Genomic DNA, 22,761 nt, shown 5'->3' with positions numbered 1-22,761 from the left:
TGAATGGGCATCATTAACCTTTCAGTTTTCTTACTGATGAAATGTGGATGAGTGACTGCCACTTCCTAACTTTACAGCCTTGAAGTCAGTTTCTGCCCAAGTCCCTTCTTCTGTTCCATGGCAGCCGTCCTGGTGGTCCAGGCTTTTACAACCTCCTTCAAGCCTTCACTGCCTGTTGATCTCTCCTGCCCCCTAAATAACCAGGGGGAGACAACTTAGGAGCCTCCTTCTGTAGGGTTAGAGGACAACATCGGCACTGCAATTGGGGTAACAATCAGCCAAACTGCTGCCCTGAAGCAACTCCCAGCTTCTCTTTGTTCTCCTCAGGGTCATCTCAAGTTCAAGTCTCTTTTTCCCTTTTGACCTCCTTGGATGCTGGGAATGAGAGGAGGGAATGAAGCCCTCTCCAAATAGCCTCATGCCCCTTCTCCCCATGTAAGTGTGGTCCCGAGGCTTCTCAATGGCTTGAGCACTCCCACCCAGGACTCCTCCCCGTGGAGAGCTATGCAAGTTAAGTGCCCCGTACATTCTCCCATGAGGCCACTGACCATGGTGCCAAGATTGACACTGCCGCCCACACCAGCACCTTGCGGGTTTCAGCCAGAGCAAAACAAAAATGTACCTGGGCCCTAGCTGGTTTGGCTCAGTGGGTAGAGCATCAGCCTGCCGACTGAAGGGTCCCGGGTTCGATTTCAGTCAAGGGTACATGCCTGGGTTGCAGGCTCGATCCCCAGTAGAGGGCATGCAGGAGGCAGCCAATCAATGATTCTCATTATTGATGTTTCTATCTCTCCCTCTCTGAAATCAATAAAAATATATTTAATAAAAAAAGTGTCACCTGGCCTCCTCTCAGGGTGCATAGTTAACCAGCAGAGCATGGAATTCAGAACAGACCCCAGGGGAAGCAAGGCCCTTGCGATGTGTACAGTGACACTGACTGGACTGTATGTGGGTCGGAAACGTACCGCGCACAGGTAGGCTGTGCAAGAAAGAGCCATGCTGCTGAACATTTGAAATGAAAGGGCAGAGAAACGCTGACAGTTGCTTTATTTAACAAAATTTACTCCAACTCCTGAATCTCTATATAAATGTGTTTCCAAAGCGCAGCAGCACACACTGTTAACACAGGACCTCTAGGGGTGCTTGAAACGGGTTATGCAAGGTTTTATTTTTTCTCAGTTGACACTGACAGGTTCACACCATCTTCAAAAGGTAGGGCAGCATCACACCGTCATTTCCTGGGATGGCTTCTACAGGAGGTCCCAGAGCAGGAGGCAGGGGCTCTCGAGGGTTAACACATTGTGTCCCATTTAATTCAACAGCACTTGGCCCATAACAGGGGCTCACAAAATTGTTTGGGGCTGAGGAAAACAACTTGAGTAAAATATAATCTATTAAGTCATTAAAAAACAACTTTCACTCTTTGTCATATCATAAATATAAGATCATCTCATTTCTGCCCCCCAAAAGAAAATCTGTTAAAAATAAGCGTAAAATGATGTCATTAGTAAGTATTATTAGTAAAGTTTAGTGAGAGGAGGTCCTTCAAAATCATGGCAAGAAAGAGCACACAAATACTCAACACAGTTCTGCTACCTTCTCCAATCTTGTTAGAAATGACGCTACAGCCCATTTCACGACACTCACCTACATGCTAACAAGCTATTTCCTAACGCTCTTCACATAAGGAAGACAGCCAGTCTTTGCTTCCTCACTTTTTACGACTCCCCGGAGCCTTCTTAATTCCTTAACAAGTACTGTAATTCTGACCCGCCTCCCCGCCCCCCCCCTCATGAAAGTGAGCTCTGTACAAGGACGTAAGCTGCTTTAGGTAATACTTGCAAAAGGGTTGATGCTGCAAAGTGTAAATACTTCATGTTGACACTTAACACTGACCCGATTCATGGTTTTCTCTCCTGAAAGGCCAGTCTATGCTTTCAGGAAAGATGCAACTATGTAGTGAGGTATAGGAGGAAAAAGAAAACCACAGCCTTCTCTTCTCTGAATGCCTCCGGAGGCTTCTTTCATGTTGGAGGGGCACAGACCTACACCCGGGTAGACCTGCGCAATGGCCTCCTGTATGCAGCGAAGCAGTCGCGCGCTCCACTGCTCAGAACGCCCCAAAGGGAAATGTGCGGGACTGAGGTCTGTGATGAAATGATCGCCGGGGTGGCCACTCCGTTTGTTCATACAAATCCGACCCACTCTCGACTGTGCTTTCATTTGCTCAAAGTGAAATCAGACGATTATAAAAAGGTACTTCCAAAATAAGTTATTTCTAGAATATAAAACATTTTATATTTTCCAAACCACCTAATTTCATTATAAAATAGGAAATCAGAAAATTAGGTATTACAGTTTTCATATGGTAAAAAATACTGGTATGTGTACATATACTTGTATACACATAAAAAACTCCAAATTTCAACAAAAATTAATCAATTAATCAACTCAGTGATCATGTCCTAAATTACACATAAGACATGTTAACTACTGTAATGAGAAACGACACAGAACTGCAACAACCCTCCTGCCCCCCTCCCCCAATCAGAGGGTAATCTAAGACTTTCCCCTGTGGGGAAAAAAGAAATATCAATCTCTGACTATCCAATGCAACAGGACTCTATCTCGTGTATTCCTCAGCTGTGACAACCCCAGTGGCATTCCCTACCCCAGCACAGGCCTGAATGCCTACAGCGAGGAGCACTCAAGGGCAGGGTTGTCGTGTGTCTGAGCCATTCGCCTTCTGCAGGATGGCTGGGGCCCAGCTGAGTGGGCAAGGAAGGACTAAGATGCAGTCCAAGCTCCATTTGCCAACCGAGTATTGCCCCAGCGGCAGAGGGCGGGCTGTTTTCTGATGCACATGAAGGTGCTGTACAGCTCAGCACCGGTCCTGACACCTGATGATGGAGAGGGGAGCAGGAATGCTCTCGGGAGTTGCTTCCTAGCAAAGCGAGTAATGGAGAAAGCATGGCTGTGGCAAAGGTCAATTAGATGCACATTGTTACCGTCAATGAAGACCCGGCATAGTGTTCCTATAATCTTAGCAAAGATGGTGGGATGTTTGCGTTTTATTGATTCCTGCCCTTTTTTAGTATTTTCATGAGGGACGACTTTAAGGGGCCTCAAAGGCACAAAAGGAAAGGGACAGGAAGTGAGTGGGGAGTTGTCTGAACAGACCCCCCCGTGGAATAAGTGGCAAAGGAGAGTAGGCTGCGACCTGGGGTGGAGGGCAGTGTCTGTGAGCCCTGAGTGATGGATGGAGAGTTAGTTCCCAAACGAAAACTCAGTCACCTTAAAGTCACAGCTGCCTCCACAATCTGACCTTGCATTATCTTCCCAGGTTTGATCTATGTCTAAGAGACCTGCATATTCACATTTTTAACTGGTTACTTTGTTTATGAGAGGGGTAAGGACAAACAAAAGACTTAATTTGAGATATTTTCCCTTTGTGACCATTTCTTTTTTATTTTGCAAAAAGGCACATTCCCTCACCAATTGTCATAAATTGAGATGTTTAAGAAAGAATGCAAAAGCTTGAAAATGTTTTCTTTCTCCCCTAACACACGCTGTGGAAGTAGCAAATTCAGGCAAAACTTTACAATCATTCTTTCAGACAGTCCCAAGAAGCACAGTTCTCTGTGCTGTAAAGAACACTTACGAGGATTATAGAAGGGGTGAGGGATTGAAAAGAATGGCCACTTTTCTGTAACCAAATTTAAGATAACAGTAGAAAATATAATTTCCATTATGTACCAAATATTCAGGAGACAAGTTAATGCAAAGAAAAAGAAAACCACATGGGTTTAATTGATCAGTAGCATGTGTAAGACACTCTAAACTCACCCTCTCACTGGATGACAAGAGGTTTGTATCCACACAGAAACCGGGGTGCTAAACAGAAAGGTCTCAGATCCCACTGAAAATTTGTTGAAAGTTTCACTTCTCCAAAAAAATGCATGTACATAAATGTGTGCGTACTCTTTCAGGGGCTTCAAATACCTTCCAAGTTCCAGTCACATATTAGGGAACACCAGATGCCTGGTTCTCAACATTCCTACAAGGGATCTGAACAATTAACGGTCCTTCTGTTCCTACAATCTCTATTTCTCCTACTGAGTCAGGAATGGGGAAAAACAAACCCAACCCTAACCAGAATAAACTAAAAAAAAAAAAAAAAATTGCTTCAAACACCAATTTTTCACTTATTTGCCTTTGGAAGAAAGAACATCCCAATCCCTGGTTGCTTCTATCAAATGCCGCTGACCGTGACTCATCCACTCTTCCTGGTCTTCGTACAGCCGTCCGCAAAACCAGCACTTAAACGTACACTGTGAATCATCAGGCAAGGAATCCACCACCTGGTAGTTGTTTTTATGGACTTTTTTAAGTTTCATTTTCAACATCATTTGCCTTTTTATTTGATTGGCTTCCTCCACGTTCTGGTAGGTCAGCCGCACATGATGCCGTCTGATGCCTAATTGACACCTGGTCCTCTCCGATAAGACGACTTTGAGGACATTGCCTTTGTACTTGTTTATTACCTTCATCACATTGGTCACTTCCGGTGAGTCAACATCAGGATGGTTTAACACAATGACGGGCTGATTCCGACGGGGGCATTTAATCAACTGGTCCGGTTTAACTGCTATCAGTCGAAGCTGTCTTGTAACCTGAAAAATTGAAGGATCCTTGAGACAGAGGCCGGGGTCAGCCTGAATTTTGCTTTTCTTCTTGGATGAATTTACTTGCTTGGTTTTATTTTTATTTATAGGAAGATTTCTGTAGGGCACTTTCCCTTGCTTGCTCAATTCACTGCTTGCTTGCTGACCATGCAGAGGGCCAGTTTTTTTCGGGATGGTGCTACCAACAGCACTCTCTTTTCTTGGTTTAGGCCGAAGAGATGTGTCGAGGTTCTGGGACATGTCTATTGGCCCACTTTCACTTGTTGAAGACTGTAAGTCTGAATCTGCCTGTTTCACGGGGCAGAATGGAATGGGTTTTATTAACTGTGTCTCACTGTAAGGGATGCTGACAGGTGCTTCACATGTAGCCTCTATAATGTGGGCATCCTCTGAGGAATTAAGAACTCTCAACACTGCTCCTTTGGGGATCAACACTGGAGTAGCAACATGAGCATTCCTGCTTACTTGGCTTTCGGTTTTCCCATTGCTGCCTTCTACAAACTGTGGATATACCTGCTGACGGGTAAGCTGTCTACTAATGCAACTATCATCCTGAGGTTTTGAGAGAGTGTGAGTGGAATAGCCAGAGCCAGTAAATGACACATTAATTTCTTGAATACCTTCAGGGGTGGATTTTGAAGTTACCTTTGATGCCTGCCCTACAGAGCGACGATGTGCATTATTGGCAGCCAGAGATGAAGGCTTGCCACAGGATTCAATTAACTGAGCGATCTTTCTGCGCAGGAGTTCAATTGACTTTATTTTGGATGTTGAGCTATTCCACTTAACGCCCTCAGGGACGTCTTCAGATCCGGAGCTCAGAGAAAATACTGATGAAATGACTGGGCCATTGAAAGAGTTATTAGTCCTTTCAGAATTCTTTAACTCCAAAGGTTTATCCCCAGGCTGCTGAGATCTGATTCTGTCTTCTGTTATGTTTATGTGTAAATATTCACTTTCACGATGAGAGGAAATCTGGCCTGTATTTGAAACTGCCTTATATTCCTCTCTCTGGTTGTCTTTTAGCTTCCTAGTAGATGCAACCATTCTCATAGGAATACTGATCTCACTTCTAGATTCCAAGTCATTTTTACTTATAGGCAAAAAGCCCTTTTCTCCAGAGAAGGAAATGGCTGCAGGTGATGCAGCCAGAGGAAGAAACTTCTGGGGATCCCTGTGCAAATGCCTCCCATCTTCAGTAAAAGAAGCAGCAGCTTTATATGGAAAAGGATTTGGGGCAGTGCCAAGGCCACATAAAACACTGTTTTTCACTATAGATGACGGGGAGTGACCTTTTAAGGCAACGGGAGGAAGAGCAGTTCTATGTGGATACATATGACTTTTTTTCTGCAAATCCTCAACTCTAGCCGACTTGAGGAGGGATTCTCTACAGGGGTACACACTAGAATTTGACATGAACACATCGTAAGACTGTACCCATTTCACATTTTTAACTTGTTTCTGAACTGATTGAAGGCAATCAAGGCCTAAAGGTTCTCCAGCACCCCCTTCAGTTGTCAATGACTTGGTTTGTTCTGCAGGGAGCATTTTTCCTTGTTCATCTGAACCCTTCTCTTTAATCCTACGTTCAGAATGACCTCCATCACCCCCACCAGCTTCTAGACAATTATTTTCTTCCAAAGGAAACAGTTTCAGAACAAGCTGCTGTGTTCCATTGACAACCTTCACATCTATCAACTGTGCCAAACAGTTGGCAGGGACCACGAGCTCTGCTGGCGCCACCACAGTCAACGGCATTCCGGGCTGAACGGGCTCTGTGGCTGGGGATAACACTTCCACCTCCACGCTTTTGTTCTCCAACACACCGACTTCATTTGGCTCCAACAGGGTCCCTTTGTTTGGAATACACACCACGTCTTTTTGATGCTCCTTCGACTCGGGTACCAGTGTGATGCTGCGCGCTCTGTCTTTGTTTGTCTGGAGGGAGAACCTTGAGAGTTGATCTGGTAACTTGCTTTGCAGTGTGGTGCCTGGATCAGAGGTTTTGAAAAGCTCTGCGTTTTGTTTTGATGCGCTGGTCCTTTTCGGCTCCGGCTTGGCCACGGCTTTGGGCTGTCGTTTTCCACCAGCTCTCTCGTGAACTCTCTTCCTGTGCTTGACAATATAATCGTTCCTAATAGCACCATAGTCACAGTACTCACATCGGTAAGGGAAGATGCCTGTGTGCTTCACCAAGTGCCTCTGAAACTCCCCCTTCGTGTAGGAAATGTGGCTGCAGTGAGAACAAATGAACTTGATCTCTTCGTGCTGAAGCGTGTGCTTCCTGTACTGCAGAGGGTCCTTCGTGGAAAATCGACATTTATCACAATAGTATTTGCCTGGTTTAAAGTTCCTTACCTTAAATTTGTTATTGCCAGAACTTGTGATGGTGTCGGCTTTATTTCCTACGTGAGTAGCGCTGGGATCACTGTTCCCGAAAGGGAAGTGGGGAGAAGCCACTCCAAGGCTGCACTGGAAGCACACGTATCTGTCTTCCTTGTGGCTCTGCCCCGGCCCCTTTTTCAAATCCTGAAGAGGGATCTGGTGAACAGTCTTGCACTTCACACACGTGGCTGTGGTCATCACGGCGGCCTCGGCCTCTGAGCCTTGATACAAAGCCGTCTGAGCTTCTTGTCTGTCTGGCCGAGTGGCTCTATTAGCATGAGGTTGTCTAGGCGACATGGTCAAAGAGTTGTGTCCATCAAGTACTTGTGAACTGAGTAACTGCTGTCCAATGTCTTTCATCTTCTTAGCTGCATTTCCAAACACAGTCCACGGGGATCCAGGCAGACTTCACATGACTGAGTCCTTTGCAGGCAGCATTCAACAAACTCTGATTGGCAGACACGTGGTTCCTTCTGGGGAGCATACTGAGTTATCTTTTTTAAATACCACAACATAGATGCATGGTCCTCAGATATGACTGTTTCCAATTCTCTGCTATTCCAGGCAACACTAAAGGGGAAAAGAGAAATCACAGACCATGATGAACACACGAACTTAAGAGTTAGCTGAGCTATTTCCAAACTTACCGTATATCTCAATGACTTTGGGAATTCATGCTCAATCTCAACACAGCATCTTAGACACATTGATGGTAACACATAATACAACCGAGCTGGCCAATAAGGAATGTAAACTGAAAATATTTTCAAATCAGCCTCTAACACTCATCCCTTCCAGTGGTTCTCAACCTGTGGGTCGCGACCATTGGAAACCAGATATAGCATATCAGATATTTACATTACGATTCATAACAGTAACAAAATTACAGTTATGAAGTAGCAACGAAAATAATTTTATGGTTGGGGGTCACCACAACATGAACTTTAGTAAGGGTCGAGGCATTAGGAAGGTTGAGAACCACTGCGTTAGACCAACTGAATATAAACAAGGAGTAAGGAGAGCACAGAAGTCATTCAGAAGAGCCTTTCGTCAGTGACAGTCATTTCTCAATGTCGCTGAGGGCATCCTAGCCACATCACAGGTATAATCTCATTGGCCTCACTAACAGCTGGCACAGTGCGCTGCCATTCAGCTCTTAGACATGCGAGTCTTCAAGCAGTGCCCCGGGGCTTTGGATCGGGCCCAGTTGGTTTCTACATTACAGCTAACGACCCGCATAGACCCAAGGCTCTCACGCACACCCCATTTGCTTTCACAAGTGCTAAGTCAATACTGACAGTATTAGGTAGACAGATATTTGTTCCTTCCACATCTTCCTGAGCCTCTATCGTGAACAGTGCCAGGCACTATCCTAAGTGCTGCAGGGCAGTGAGCAAAAGCAAATGAGTCCCTACCTCCTGAGGACTGGGGTGGGGAGGGGAGAGCAGGTTATGTATTTATTTGTCAGTAATTGGGAACAAAATGCCATAAAGGCAGGCAGAGGGATAGGGAGTAACTGTGTGATGAAGTTTAGGGCTGGGGTGGAGGTGAAGAGAGTTAGCAAAGCCCCCCCCCCAATAAGCTGACTTCCGAGCATAGACCCCAGGGCAGCCAGGGAGTAACATATGGCTGTTTGGGAGAAGGCATCTCAAGCAGAGAAGCAACCATCTGTGGGAAGCGGGCCTGGAGCACACGAGGGACAGGAAGGGGCTGAGCAAGGAGAGGAACGAACCAGGAGGGGAAGCAAAGGAAAAACTGTAGACGAGCAGGGGAGTGGGAGACTAGCCAAGGCAGGGTCTACAGCACAGCCTCATAGGATGTGGCCTCTCCTTCGCGTGGGAAAGAACCAGGGAGAGACCGGAGTGGGGATGGGACATGGTCTGTACAGCAATTTCAGCTCCAGCCTCCAGCTGCTGAGGGTGAAGGGATAGGGGTGGAGGGACCAGCTAGGACACGAAGGGGGATCAGGCTGCGGCTGTGCAGGCAGAAATTTTCTACAGCAAGTGCCACAGTACATGTAACACAGTGACCACTTTTATATAAAAACAGTTGATAATGTTTAATTACACCCCCCCAACCCCCCTCCCAGAATTCATAATTAGGACTAAGCAAAAACCAGTCTGTTTTGGGGTTGGTTAAAAGCCTTTCTTTAAAAAACAAAACAAAAAACACTTAAACCTTTGGGTTTCAATTTTTTCATCCACAACTGGAATTAAGGACAGGTCTCCGTGGGAGCACAGTTGAAGTCTGGTGCCTCTCTCAGTGTGGGGGGGCCTCTCTCTGTGTGGGGGGGCCTCTCTCTGTGTGGGGGGCCTCTCTCTGTGTGGGGTGCCTCTCTGTGTGGGGGGCCTCTCAGTGTGGGGGGGCCTCTCTCTGTGTGGGGCGCCTCTCTCAGTATGGGCAGCACTCAGGGCACGCAGTGCCTACTCTGTGATGGGCAGCGCTGCGGAGGGTTGGCAGCCTCCTCCTGGGACACTGACAGGCCAGGAGCCGTACAAGGTCTGAAAAGCTCTGCAGGGTCAAGAGAAATAACTCCAGCACGTTCAGATGTAGCCTAGAACCTGCCCGGTACAAGCAGTTTAGAAAAGCGTCATAAGGACATCAGCGCTTGATACCAAGCTTTAAAACATCTTCACCAGCTGACCATGCGCTTGATGCTCTGATGGTGCCATGAGAGAAACTCCTTTCCTCTCCAGGCGGCTAATTTCATCATCGTGCAGTTCTCATTGTCAAGCACTGACCCTTAAACCAGACTGAAAGCAGCCTCCTGGTAACTGTCCTATATCCTGACTCTGGAGCTGCCAACAACTCAGTCCCCTTCATAGACTGGCTGTGACCCCGCACATCTCCTCTCATCCAGTCCTTAGTTCCCAGCCCTGTTCAAATATCTGCCCGTCTCTCATCTACCAGCCTCAGGATCCTACTATTTCCAGAGAGGGAAGGGACGGGGAGAACAGCAGAGAGGAAACGAACAGGCCTGGCTGGCACAGCTTGCTCCCCAACTCTTCCAGCTGAACCCCTGACACGCTAAGAAATTTGCAAAGAAATCATGTAACGGGCTGCCTCTGTTTGAAGCATCATCCAAACCAGGATTCAGTTTGCACCTTTTCAGTTTCCCAGCCTCCAAGAGTCTTCAAAAGCCACAGACGCAGTTTTGCCCTTTTCTTTCCAGGTCCTTTTAAAATGCAGGGGTGTCATGCCTCCTAACACTAAAGACCGGCCACCCCAACATACTGGCCGGTGAGATCACATACATTAGCAAGGCATGGAGCAGGTCCTGACAGAGGAAGGTCCCAGGGAATGAGCCAGACCACCATAGAGCCTGAGGAACGCTTGGAGATGACTATGCAAAACCGTCCCAACAGTGATTTTAAGTGAAAAATCGACAGGAACAAGTGCTAATACGAAGCATAAGGCTGTGGCTAAAGCATTCTCAAAACCATGCAACGTTTCTACTGGCATTTCCCTTAGTCCAGGTGAGAAAGATGTCAGGCTTCCTTAAAACAAGCAGACATCCTCTGAGCCTTTGCAACTTGTGTGGCTAGTCAAGGGGGAAAAGGACCTCAGCTGTAATGCCCCAAGTCAGAGATGAATGGACCAAGTGGGAGAACCAGGACGGCTTTGACCATGGTACTTCCTCGTGGACAGCAGCAGGCGCACCTGAGCAATGGGCTCCTTCTCCCCGTCCCCTCCACCAACCTGCTCTATCGGGTTCACGTGCAAGGACACTAGGCTGGGTCCTCCTGGCAGCTCACTGCCCAGCCAGGCCAGGATTACACTAAATCCAGTAGCTAAAGGGCTGTGTGTGTGCGCGTGTGCCTGACACTGAGAAGGCACCCAATAAAGGACTGTCACCCTCACTGTCGGTGTTCCCCTGCCTTCCAAGCTCACCACAAACCTTCTTTTAGAGAATTTAGGGAGGCTCTCAAAACACGGAAACTACTTAGTATTAACTTTTTGTTGTTGTTAGTTCTCACCTGAGGATATTTTTCCATTGAATTTTAGAGAGAGTGGAAGGAAGAGGGAGAGACAGAGAGAAACATCGATGTGAGAGAGACACATTGACTGGTTGCCTCCTGCACACACCCCGGCCAGGATCAGGGAACCTGCAACCGAGGTATATGCCCTTGACTGGAATAGAACCTGGGACCCTTCAGTCCGGGGGCCGATGCTCTATCCACTGAGCCAAACCGGCCAGGGCAGTGTTACTAACTTTTGACACAATAAGTAAGATGGCCTTTACATTACTAGTAAGTTGCTCTGAACAGCACAGAGCCAGCGTTTTAAAGTAGCATCAGCTGTGTGTCAGCCAGACCCTGCCACACACAGTGCCACCAATGCACTGCTGCCCACTGTCCCTCCTTTCCTGGAAAGGCCCACGTGCAGCACTTGCTGCTGGTGGGTCTTCCTTTTGACTGTGAGCGTCCTTGTCCTGGTTTCTTGGAGATTTATCGTGGGGACACATGGAAAAACAACACTGGCTTTGTAAGAACGCTTCAGTGACCCTGGGGGCTGTGAAAACCAGAAAGCACTGTACGTAAAACCTCTTATTAAAAAGGAAGCATTTGGCTCCTCAATACTGGAAACATCGAATGTTTAACACAATTAGAGGAAGTTCTTGAAGCTACAGGTTCTGGAATCAGAGTACAGGCTTCGACTTCCAGCCCGGTCGCTTCCAAGGTGACCTGGGCGAACTGTCGCTTCCCCGTCAGAGTGATAGTACCTCCACCGCAGGACCGCGTGAGAAGGAACTGTGATCATGTGACTACAAGTGCTTAGATAAGTTACGTATCACATTGCTTAAAATATTATTTTCCAGCCGAAACCGGTTTGGCTCAGTGGATAGAGCGTCGGCCTGCGGACTGAAAGGTCCCGGGTTCGATTCTGGTCAAGGGCATGTACCTGGGTTGCCGGCACATCCCCAGCAGGAGGCGGCTGATCGATGTTTCTCTCATCGATGTTTCTAACTCTCTATCTCTCTCCCTTCCTCTCTGTAAAAAATCAATAAAATATATTTAAAAAAATATTATTTTCCAGTTTTTATGAATTTATGCCTACCACAAAACTAGTCAAAGGGGCTAACTAACAGGCTTCTTAGCTGCTTGGCAATTGTTCCCTCCAGAATACATATTGAATCTCACTTTATAATTTTAATGACATTTGCTTGGTTGTACAGCCTAAAGGAGAATTTACCTCTGGGCAAAACCATCCCTCCAGCCTGACCTGCAAAGAGGTGGACAGGTGCTTAGATTTACTGCAGAGAAGGCGCTCTAGCTACAACATAGGCTTATATAGAAGTCAGTTATCAAACTGCGTTGTCTTCTTCAAGCCCAGTGAACTGTGCAAAGTCCCTGTGGCAAACGAATGGGTTTCCATGCGAGATGTTCACATGAAAAGTAAGAAAAGCCACTGACCAATTGCGTCAATTGTATCATCACAGAGATTTCTGCTCGTGAGAGATGCCCACCAGAATCAGTATTAGTTGGCCTACTGAATCCTTTTTGGATGGAGAAGCAAATTTGGGAAACTCTTTCCAGAAAGCCTTTCACTGTGGCTCCTGCCTCCCTGTCCCAGGGGCGGGGCAGCAGCTGTGTGCCCATGAAAAGCAACGGGAATGGAGTTGAAGGTCTGCAGGCCCAACCCCGAATCTGTCTCTTTGCTGGGTCCTTAGGCAAGTGACTTCTCTCTATGCACCACCAGGCAAGGAAACAGGCTTTGAAGGCATCAAACTTAAAGGGTAATTAAGAGAAACAAACTAGATAATGTAGGCAAAGCACTCAGCCTGGTGGCAGAGGTGCTCAAAAACTGCACCTGTTCCTTTTGTGTGCTGAGCCTTTGCAAAGGCTGGTCTGTCTGTAAAACATCCTACCCCAGCGGTTGCCAACCTTGCGGACCTCACGGACCACCAGTGGTCTGCGGACCACCGGTTGGCGACCGCTGTCCTACCCGACAGTATCCAGAAGCATGTAGACAGGTAATACCTGATTGGGGAAGGGGAGGGGCGTGGAGAGAGTCCAACATTAGGGATCCAACATCAGGTGTGTAAACGTAGTATTTCCCCAGGAGGATGGCATTCAGGAAGAAACTGGCCTCACTCAGTAAAACCTTTTTCAGACCATTACAAAGAATCAGAATTGAATTGAATGGTAAATGGATCTAAAGAAGGAAATACAGCAATTGGGTTATCAGACATTTTGCCAAACTTCCTTACACTTAGAAATGACTGAACTACAAATGGGTGGCCATTCTGATGACAAAAAATATTTCCAAATGCTGCTGACAAATGTACCCACTGGGGACCCTAGCTTTCCATCTGAAACCATGCGGTTCGCTTGGGGCTCAGAATCGGGCAAGAGGCTGGAGGCCGGACAAGAGAGCCCGCTCAGATGCCTCCGCCATCCAGGTGAGAGTGTAACTAACAGCAGGAACAGCGAGGACCTTGGATGGCAAGAACAAGGTCCAAAACCTAGGCTTCTGACTCAATAGCTGGGTGATGCCAGACTTGTTAGCCTCTCTGAGCCTGAATTTTCTCATTTGTAAGATGGGCATAAATAATGCCTAATTTACATGGCTGATGTGAGGAAAAGGTATATATGCAAACAGCAGGTAACCTTATACGGGGCAGTCAGTACATGTTTTGTCAAAAAATAAATCAACATTTTTGTAAGACTCCTTGGGACACAGAAGAGTCCAGTGATCTGCAAAGAAGCAGAAACTCCCCTTAACAAAGGGGCCTGAAGAGAGAAGGGTCTTGGAGGCAGTTCCATAGCTGGAGGTGAAGATCCCCACCCCCCAACCCTCCACACCCCCGGCCTATTCAGGAGTTACTTTGGGTTGGACCTGACACCGCTGAGCACATAAGTTGAGACTACTTCAGGAAACAGAGTTCTTTTATAGTTTAAAAAGAAAAACAGTTTAAGAGGAAAGAAACCTTTCAGAAGAAAGGCTATGACTAATGCTAGAGTTCTTCAAGTCTGAAACTTAGAGATCTATATGTGGAAACAAATGTTAAGAAGCAAGTATGCTCTTGTTGGCATTAAAAACTACAAAATAAAAAACAAGGCAGTCTTTACAAGGGATATTACAAAATTCTGTTATTAAACAGCTAGTGACTTCAGGTCTCTAAGGTAATATATTTTTGTATTTCCATATATATATATATATTTTTTTCTTGCCTTCAGGAAAGATCAAATTTCATAAAGGAAATGGATTAAGAGTTTAATAAAAAGTATAATCAAACATAGTAGAAATACCTCCCCCCAAATCAGTGATTCTTAACCTTGCCTGCATCAGGGTACCCACGTTTCATAATGGGTCCAGGAGGTTAAACTTATTTTTTAAAGAGATCCCTGGGATGGTCGGTCACCCTACTGTGTGTCAAATTACCTGGGAGGCTCCAAACTCACGCTGCCTGGGCCCCAGGTGTGGTTCTGAGGGGCAGCCCAGGCTGAGAACAAGCACCTGGCAGGACAGGTGCAGGGGAGCGTGCAGGAGCGGCAAGGATACCAACATCCTGTGCAGCCTGTTAGATGCCGGACCCACCTGCGGGTGCCTGGAGGCAGGACAAGGCCTGTGCCTTAGGCTGAAATGAGGTGATTAGGCAAGTGGACTCCAGTCCTACCTTGCTTAGCCACGTGACGTTGGAAATATCTCACTGAGGCTCTCTGTGAAGTATGTAATGACAGTCACCACTTAACAGACTCTCGAAAACTTCAACGTTCCCGGCACAGTGAGCCCACTGAGCTTGCACCGGGACTGCTTGACCCCCACACCTGCCAGGGGCTGCAGTCTTTAACCGGAGGTGGAGAGAAGTAAATGCTACCCCCGTGATCAGATCCGGATGCTCAGTGGCCGGCGGCATTTGTCAATCTCAGAGCACCTTGGCCCAAGTCAGGCAGAAGGGTGCCTGCAGGAGCAGATTCATACATTACCTCCTCAAAGCACACCTTCAATTACCTGCTTCCTGGAAGAGAACCGGCCTGGAGAAGCTGTGGCTTTTTTAAGGTCAAGGACTTGGTCAGCTGGTGTCTAATGGAAATCCTGTGCTTTCTGCTACCCGCTGTGTGAGCTGGGCACCGAGGTCACAGCATCTGCTGTGCTGGGCACTGTTCCGACTTCTGGCCTGGAGCCGGCAAGCTGTGGATGTGAGCCCAAAGCAGGGCAGGTCGCAGGGGCTCTTGCTGGTCTTCTCAGGCACCCAGGCCCATCCAGTCTGTGCTCCAGGCCCTGGCACAGGCGTCTACACTCAGAACCCGAGGGCGGCGAGCCCTGCACGAACAGCCCTGCAACAGAAGCCAGACACTTGGGTTGAAGTCCAGGCCTGTGCAGCCTTGGTTTCTCCAGATATTTTTCTTCCAGAAAAAAGGGGATGAGCCCCCAAAGTGCTTCTCAAGCAGGGATGTCGGGCAAAGTCACAAAGGGACCTTAAAATGGAAAACAAGGCCTCCCCGGACTCCGATGACCCTCTGCCTGGGGTGGGCTGGAGCCTGTGGTTTAAAATTCTTCCCAGGTGATGCGGATGCCTCCCCACCCCTCATCCCGTGATGAGTGTCTGGTTTAGATGATCTCTAGCCACGTTCAGCTCCAAGGATGGATCCTGGAAATGGCCTTTGGCTGAGTTTGTGAACAAAGAAAAGGCCTTCTATGCTAGGCAGCCAGAGAATAATTGAGACTGGAACCTCACTGGCAAGGAAGGACCTTGTTCGTCATAGTCAACAGCACAGGGCTTGGCCATTATACTTAATACAGGCTGGATGAATGAATGAATGAATGAAAGAAATGCCAGCCTTTATGGCGACAAGAATAAAAATGTTCTTTTTCTTCCTCTTGCACAGAAACTGGCCCAGATCCCCTTACTTAAAAGCAAGTAGACATGTTTTTGTTTTTTAATGGCTATTCCTGGGTTTTTAAAACCGACATTAGTCTGGCATAACGCACCAGGGAGGCCTAACAAACAGAATCATGCCCTCCTCCTTTGTCTGTTTTCAAAATGCACTTGCAGTGAATGCCATCAGCACAACAAAACTAGACACACACACAAACATGTGTTACTTTTCAAGGCTACGTTTAGAACCCCGATAAAAAGTAATTAAAAAAATGTATCCCAGAAAACATCGATCTCATGCAATTTAAAAAGCCCAACATTCTACTTGCATTCCAGTGCTTAAAGAGCCTATAAGGTGCTGGTTTCTAAATAACCGTTTGCTGGGCTTCAGAACCCTTGGCCAGTATTGTCTGCGGTGTGCACACAGCACCAGGCTGGGCTGACCTGTGCATGTGTGACTCACTGACAAGATATGCACTCTTAGTGTCTCTGCTCCTCTGTACGCAAGTCCTTCCAACACCTGGAGAGCAAGCTCTGTCTTATTCTAGGTGATTCTCATTCTAAACTTCGGGGACATTATTTAAGGATTCGAACACATCACAGTTTAGCCCAGAGGTCCTCAAACTTTTTAAACAGGGGGCCAGTTCACTGTCCCTCAGACATTCCACACATGCGCACTGCGGGCCCGGGACAGTAGGCTGCTATGCAGGACAGGCAGCGGCAGCAAAAACACCCGGCGGGCTAGATAAATGGGCGGGCCGGATTAATGTTTTGGATAAATGTTTTCGGCCGTTTAGACTTATTTAAATAATGCTCAGCGTTTCGCATTTCGTTTTATAAAGGTGGGTTGCTACGTTATTTTGTAAAGTCGGGGGTATTTTAAATACCCAACATACATGAGGAACTCAAGTGTTTTTCATTCTCTCCTGTGGCTTTCCCCTTCCCATTAAGAAATGTTCGTTCTTTTGCATCCTGCCTTGTTTTCCTGGCCTGAAACTGCCCAACAACCCTAAGATAAACGGGCAGGCTGGAATGGGGGTGGGTGGTGGGTGGTGGGATCCCCTCTTCCCCCTCCCCCCTCCCCAGCAAAAGATGCCCAGGTCCTCAAAAAAGAAGCCCGTCCCTGGACACGCCCTAAGACACCCAAGAAAAGACAATGCCAGTCTGGTTTTCAAGTTTATTGTTGGCACGCTCACACCGATGGTACATTATTCGAGGCGAGTCCACAGCTAACAGCGCGGGAGCTGGAGGGCAGCGCAGTACAACCGACTACACCGTGGTCTCTGGGGACAGACGGCCGGGCCCCCTCGAGGGATGGGAGGGTGCCTCTGACTCTGAGACTCTAAACACGTCAGCCCTTACCTCCGAGGCCGAAGGAGGCTTTAAAAATGGCCTCCTGACGACACTTCCTGCTCCACCGACCGGTAGAACGCTCCCGGGAGATGCATCATTTAAAACACAGGGGGCGGCCTTGGAGGCACCCGAGGCTCCGCCGCCAGCGCCCGCAGCCCGGACCCGCGGCCACTGAGGGGCGGCCCGGCGCCTCTGGGGTGACCCTGCGGGTCTCGGTGGCACAAAGGCGGGCGGCCAGGCAGGGGGCGCCCACAGCACTCCACGCCACCGGGGCCGTGGGTCTGAGCGCTCCCCGCACCTCCCGTCCGGCTCCCTACCCCCACCCCACCCCGTCCCGGCTCTGCACCGTCCCCGCGCCCCCCGCCCCTGCCCGCACCCCGCCTGCGCCCGCCTGCGCGGGGCCACCTGGCCGGGAAGCCGGGAGACCGGGGTGGGCGCGCAGGACCCGGCCCGCACCAGCCGTCCGCCCCGACTCGCGGCCCCCGCGACCCCCCTCCTCGCCCAGACCCCACCCGCCCCGCGCATTCGAACCCGGAGCCTGGGCCCTCCTGCCCAGCCACTCACCAGCCAGTCCGGTGCAGGGAGGGGCCCCTGGACCCCGGCCCAGGCCGAGCCGCCACCGCGCCGCCGCCCCACACCGGGTCGGTCGCAGTAGGTCCCTACTCGGGGGCGGAGCCACGCCGCGCATGCGCAGTGTGCCAGCTCGGGGCTGGTGCCGGGTCCTGAACCGAGGCTGTGGTCCCGCTTGGTCCCGCGCCCTGCAAAGCCGAAGAGCAAAGCCGAACCCCCAACAGCCCGGGGCCAGGCTGAGTGCTCAACCCAGAGCGTCCACACCCGCTGCGTGCAGGGTCCACCAGCTCCAGGCGCCTCCGTGCGTGCACCCTGTCTGTGCCCTGCTGGGGCCACCCCCTACCCTCGTGGAGCTTGAAGTCCAGCAGCCGGCGAGCGACGAGGAGAGGAAAGGAGTCAGGTCTTCATTCTCCCAAGTCCTCTCTTGAGAGCAGCCATGCCTGAGATGGTCCAGAAGGCCCAGGTTCGAATTCCGACTCCTCTATGCCCTAGCTCCGCAGTGTTGGGCGAGGAGGTCCCTGGCCTCTCTGAGTCTCAGCCCTGAAGCCTCGTCGGTTACGTAGGTGGGTGTGAGGGTCAGAGAAGACAAGGATTGTGGGAGAGTCGGTAGATGGAGTGAGCTCATGGGATGCCAGCGGTTCTTCCTGCTTCTTCGGCACCAGCACCATTTCTGGGAACCTCCCTGCACCCCCACCCGGGTACCCGCTCACTGCCGTCCTTCCGGAAGGAAGAAGTATTTAGAATAGACCCTCCCAGAGGATGGAGTGGGACCATGTCGCTAGAGTCCCCACAATCAGTGACACAGATGCATTTCCCTATAAAATAAAATTGCTCCCGCCTCAGGGCAGAGTGTGGCGGGGAAGCAGCGTCACCGGGGAGCGCAGTTTCTCCAGGGATTGCAGCCGAAAGTTTGTTTCAAAGCTCCGGAAGGGGCAAGGCTGGCTTCTGACGCCTTCCTGTCCAGGCCAGAGGTCAGGCGTGGACATCGGCCAGAAGCAGGGAGGAGAGGCAGGGCTGGGGCAACTCTTCAACACGGACAGATGGAGGCCAAGACACAATGTCAGCCACAGGATCAGCAGGAGGACAAAACTGTCCCAGCCTGAACTAGCCAGAGCCCGACAGAGAGAATACCAACCCCGAGAGGATCACCAGCATCGGCTCTATGCTGCCATATGCTGCCCATTGCTGCTGAGGGCCCTCTGTCTCCGAGGGCTCCTGGCAGCTGGTGGATGTCTTCTCAGAACACACATTTATGTACTAAGAGTCCATAGCAGAGAGAATAGGACAGAGTTCATAGTCCCCCTTAAGAGTGAGGTGGGCTTGGGAAGGAGAGTGAGAATCTAATCTGGCCACTGCCTGGTAATTTTTAGCAACAAAAGGAGTCACATCAGGGAAAACTGTTAATTTTAAGTATTGGAGAATTTCAAGTCTGAGTAGTAGAGATTTCCCCCCTAAAATTTAGTCTAATTTGTTTCATCTCCTTGTAACTTGCACCCATGTGTCGCAGAGAGCTGGGCCCTCTTGAGTCAAGTAGAATGAATGGAAGTCCCTCTGGATTTCCTGGAAGTTTCCCTGCAGTTAGAACTGGTTAGAAACCCCGACTGGCACGAAGCTGTGAGCCTGCTCCTGAGCCTGTCTGAACCTCAGGACTCATGTAAAGGTCAGAGAATAATAGGACCAATCGCACAATTGAGTCTTCCGCGTTACACGGGAGCGGGCAGGTCAGGGCTCACACAGTCCCTGCACATAAGAAGTGCCCAGTAGCAGTTCTTTTTTAAATATTTCTCAGGAGCCCAAATTCAGTGACAAAAATACTTCGTGAAGTGTTGGGAAATGAGAAGTTTACAGCCTGCAAAAGGGCCAAGCAGGGATAGGAACCCCTAAAGTCGAAGTGTTGTTCCCTAAAAGTCCCGATGCAGGGAGAGTTCACCCAGACATGTTATTTCTGGACATTCAACCAGTGCTCCTGTCCTACATGCAGGACAGCCCTTCAGGTCTTCTTTTCCCATCTTCCAGCTTCGTTTATCTAAATCTCTTCCTAGTGTTCCATGGATCACCTCTGTTACAAGTTGAATTATGTCCCCCCTTCAAAAGATACGTTAGAGCCCTAAATTGCCAGTGAGTGCGGATGCAGACTCACACCTGTGAATGTGCACTTATTTGGAATTGAGGGTCTTTACAGACAGAGTTTAGATGAGGTCATCGGGTGAGCCCTAATCCCATGATTGGCATCCTTAAAGAAGAAGCAGAGAGGAGGCTGCTGTGTGAAGACACAGAGACCCAGGGAGAAAGGGGCCACAGGAAGATGAAGGTCAAAATTGGAGCGATGCTGCCACAAGCCAGGAACGCCCGGGGACCATTGGAAGCTGGAAAAGGCAAGAAAGGATATTTTCCTTTAGGTTTTGGAGGGAGCAAGATCTGCTGCACCTTGATTTCAGACGTCTAGCCCCTAGAACTGTAAGATAATAAGTGTGTTTGTAACAGCAACCCTAAGAAACTCCCAGAGATGGTTGCCTAACATGCAGGAGAAAAGAGGAAAGGCATACGAACAAAACCAGTCATTGAGTGTCATGGCTGGGAGCCAATGTTTGCTCACTTATTCATTCAACAAACATCTGAATGCCTGTTCCTTGCAGGCACAGGTTAGATGCTGAGGATAGGATGAAGAGCAAGATAAGGCTCTGCTCTTTGGGAGCATTCATTTAGTAGGGGGTTGTACAGCTCGAACAATTAACGGGGATAAATAACTGGGGAGTGCTAGAGGCCGGCTGGGGAGGAAATAAAACTGGGGGGTGTGATGTGGAAGGGAGTGCAAAGCAAGAGAAAGGATCTGAATGGCTCAGTGAAGCGAGTGTCAGAAGATGAGCTCTAAGTCATGAGTAGGAAGCAGTGCAGGAAGGTGGAAGAACTTCACATAAAGGTAAGAGCATGTGCAAAAGCCCTGAGGTGGGCATACACTGGGCATGTTTGAGGAAGAGCAGGAAGCGCAGTGCAGATTGGGATCATCCCAGCCACTTGCAAACTGCGACTTTAAGGAGTCATTTCCTCAGTTCTGCTAGCGAGGGCTGTGGCTCAGAGGGAGGCAACCTACCCCTCTGTGCCTTGGAAAAGGGCCAGGTCTCTAACAGCCGGTTAGGAATTCTGGGCTAACATTGGGGGAGGGGAGGCAAGGACAGGCAAATCTGCGGCGCTTCAAGACAATGCATAAACAGGACATCCAAGGCGGTGGCTTTTTTTGTTGTTGAAAACATTTCAGAAATGTCTAGTAATTTCTTTGACCTTAGTTTGCTCATCTGTGAAAGAGGGATAATAAATGCCTCTTTGCCCCGGTCCCCGAGCTCAATTCAGTTCTTCTCCCAGTCCTGGGGCGCAGGGAGTGGAGGCTGCAGGGTCCAATCCTGATCCCATTACTCATCTGTACCAGCTGTGTGACCTCGGGCAAGTTACTGCCAGTCTCTGAGACGCTTTTCTCAACAGTAAAAAGGAGGGAGTGGAGCAACCTTCCATGGGGGTTGTCCGGCAGAGGACAGCGCCTGCGGCTAGGCTCAGATCCCAGCTGCCCTGCCTCCTTCCCTGGAGCTCCGGGTTGCTCACGCCTTGCTTCACCACCCACTGGTCTGCTGGAGGGGAGCTTTGAGCAGCGCACTGGGCATGCGCAGCCAGTAGAACCCAGGAGCCCGCCAGGACGCTGGCCCCGCCCGCAAGCGTAGTGCGCTGCAGTACCACCAACCGCCTGTGGCGTCGCTGCGCAGCTGCCCTGCTGGCTCCCGCGTAGAATTCTACCAGGCTCAGTCCGAGCTGCCGGGTGCCAGCTCTGCGCTCGCCGGGCTGTCAGGGCTGCATCCTGGGCTCCCCTAGCCCACGGCCCGCCGACCTGCCCCTGTGAGAATCTCGATGGGCTTCTTTGCTTTTGTTTCGCTTATTTTGCGGACCGGAGCTGGAGCAGGAGCGGTGGGGCTGGACTTGCAGCCCTGGCGGGATAGCCGAGGACTCCATGCAGCGCTGTGCACCGCCCCCTGGCCTCCCGTTGCGCAATCCTGATCTATGTCTGCAAGGCTTGCATTCAAGCAAGTGCAATTATTGTCCTGGAGGATCACAAAAGGCCGGGCGCAGAATAGGCCGGCTTCCAAGTCCAAGCTTGTCGGAGCCATCAGCGTCCCTTGCCCAGACCAGGGCTAGGCAAAGCATGGTGGGGACAGGGGAGCCCCCACTGCGGTTCCCCAGGGAGGGGATGGGTGCAGAAAGGGAGATGAGCGTTTAGAAACATTCATAGCAATTGGAACGCGGTGGGACCAGCAGAACAAGTAGAAGAATACTGACTGGGGGCGGTCACTCCTGGCTCAGGCAGGGTCCTCGCCCCCAGCAGTAGACACGAATAGGTTCAAACGGGATAGGAATGAGGGAAGACCTGGTCCTTCAATATAGAGTTAGTCCTGCCCTACACTGTCTCCCCCAGTACCTCCTATGGCTGCTCCTCAGCCTGTGCCCGCTGCCACACGGGGCCCCTCTCTGCCCCGCTGACCACTAGGCTTCTCCTTCACCAAGACCCCTGATAGATGGATAGATGGCGGGCCCACCAGCACTTACCCGCAGTTCATGAGTACAGTGGTAGCAGACTTTTCTCAGCTGCTTCCCCAAATCTGTTTCTCCTTTTGTTCTTGGTAATAACCCTCCTCCAATTTCTTGCTACTTAGGAAAAAAGACCAAACGTGCACTTCTTGCTTGTAGCTACGTGTGTGACCAGCAATGGGAAGTAAGTAGAACCAGAGTATCCATGACATCCAGAAGTGTCCCTGAAGGAAGGGACATGCGACTCTTGGCCACTTTCCTCATCCTGCTGGCTTGGATGCAGGGATGAAGAGGCAATGGCTAGAGCGGGAGCAGCCACGTGGGCCATGAAGTGAATAGAACTGGCTGAGGATGGGGAGCCATAGGTAGGAGCCT

At 49.6% G+C, this 22,761-nt stretch overlaps 1 protein-coding gene across 2 annotated transcripts; it reads right to left on the bottom strand.

Moving 5' to 3' along the window:
* Positions 1 to 1,030: 1,030 nt before the first annotated feature.
* Positions 1,031 to 17,897, bottom strand: ZNF518B (zinc finger protein 518B). Of its 2 annotated transcripts, XM_070399337.1 has the most exons (3): positions 17,812 to 17,882; positions 15,027 to 15,352; positions 1,031 to 7,640 (listed from the first exon to the last, which is right to left on the bottom strand). In XM_070399337.1, the coding sequence occupies exon 3, from the start codon at positions 7,428 to 7,430 to the stop codon at positions 4,206 to 4,208; it is 3,225 nt and encodes a 1,074-aa protein (XP_070255438.1). In that variant the 5' UTR covers positions 7,431 to 7,640; positions 15,027 to 15,352; positions 17,812 to 17,882; the 3' UTR covers positions 1,031 to 4,205. The 2 variants fall into 2 exon arrangements, with proteins under 2 accessions (XP_070255438.1, XP_070255445.1); XM_070399344.1 differs by lacking the exon at positions 15,027 to 15,352 and having other exon boundaries at positions 17,812 to 17,897.
* Positions 17,898 to 22,761: the final 4,864 nt, after the last annotated feature.

This window comes from Myotis yumanensis, unplaced genomic scaffold, assembly GCF_028538775.1.
Source record: "Myotis yumanensis isolate MYYU_CA2020_CCGP unplaced genomic scaffold, mMyoYum1.0.hap1 SCAF_1, whole genome shotgun sequence".
Classification (NCBI taxonomy): Eukaryota; Metazoa; Chordata; class Mammalia; order Chiroptera; family Vespertilionidae; genus Myotis; species Myotis yumanensis.
This window is presented reverse-complemented; position numbering and strand designations above follow the sequence as displayed.

Coding starts and splice junctions, on each gene's coding strand:
- ZNF518B (XM_070399344.1), bottom strand. CDS start 7,430: ATGAAAGACATTGGACAGCAGTTACTCAGTTCACAAGTACTTGATGGA.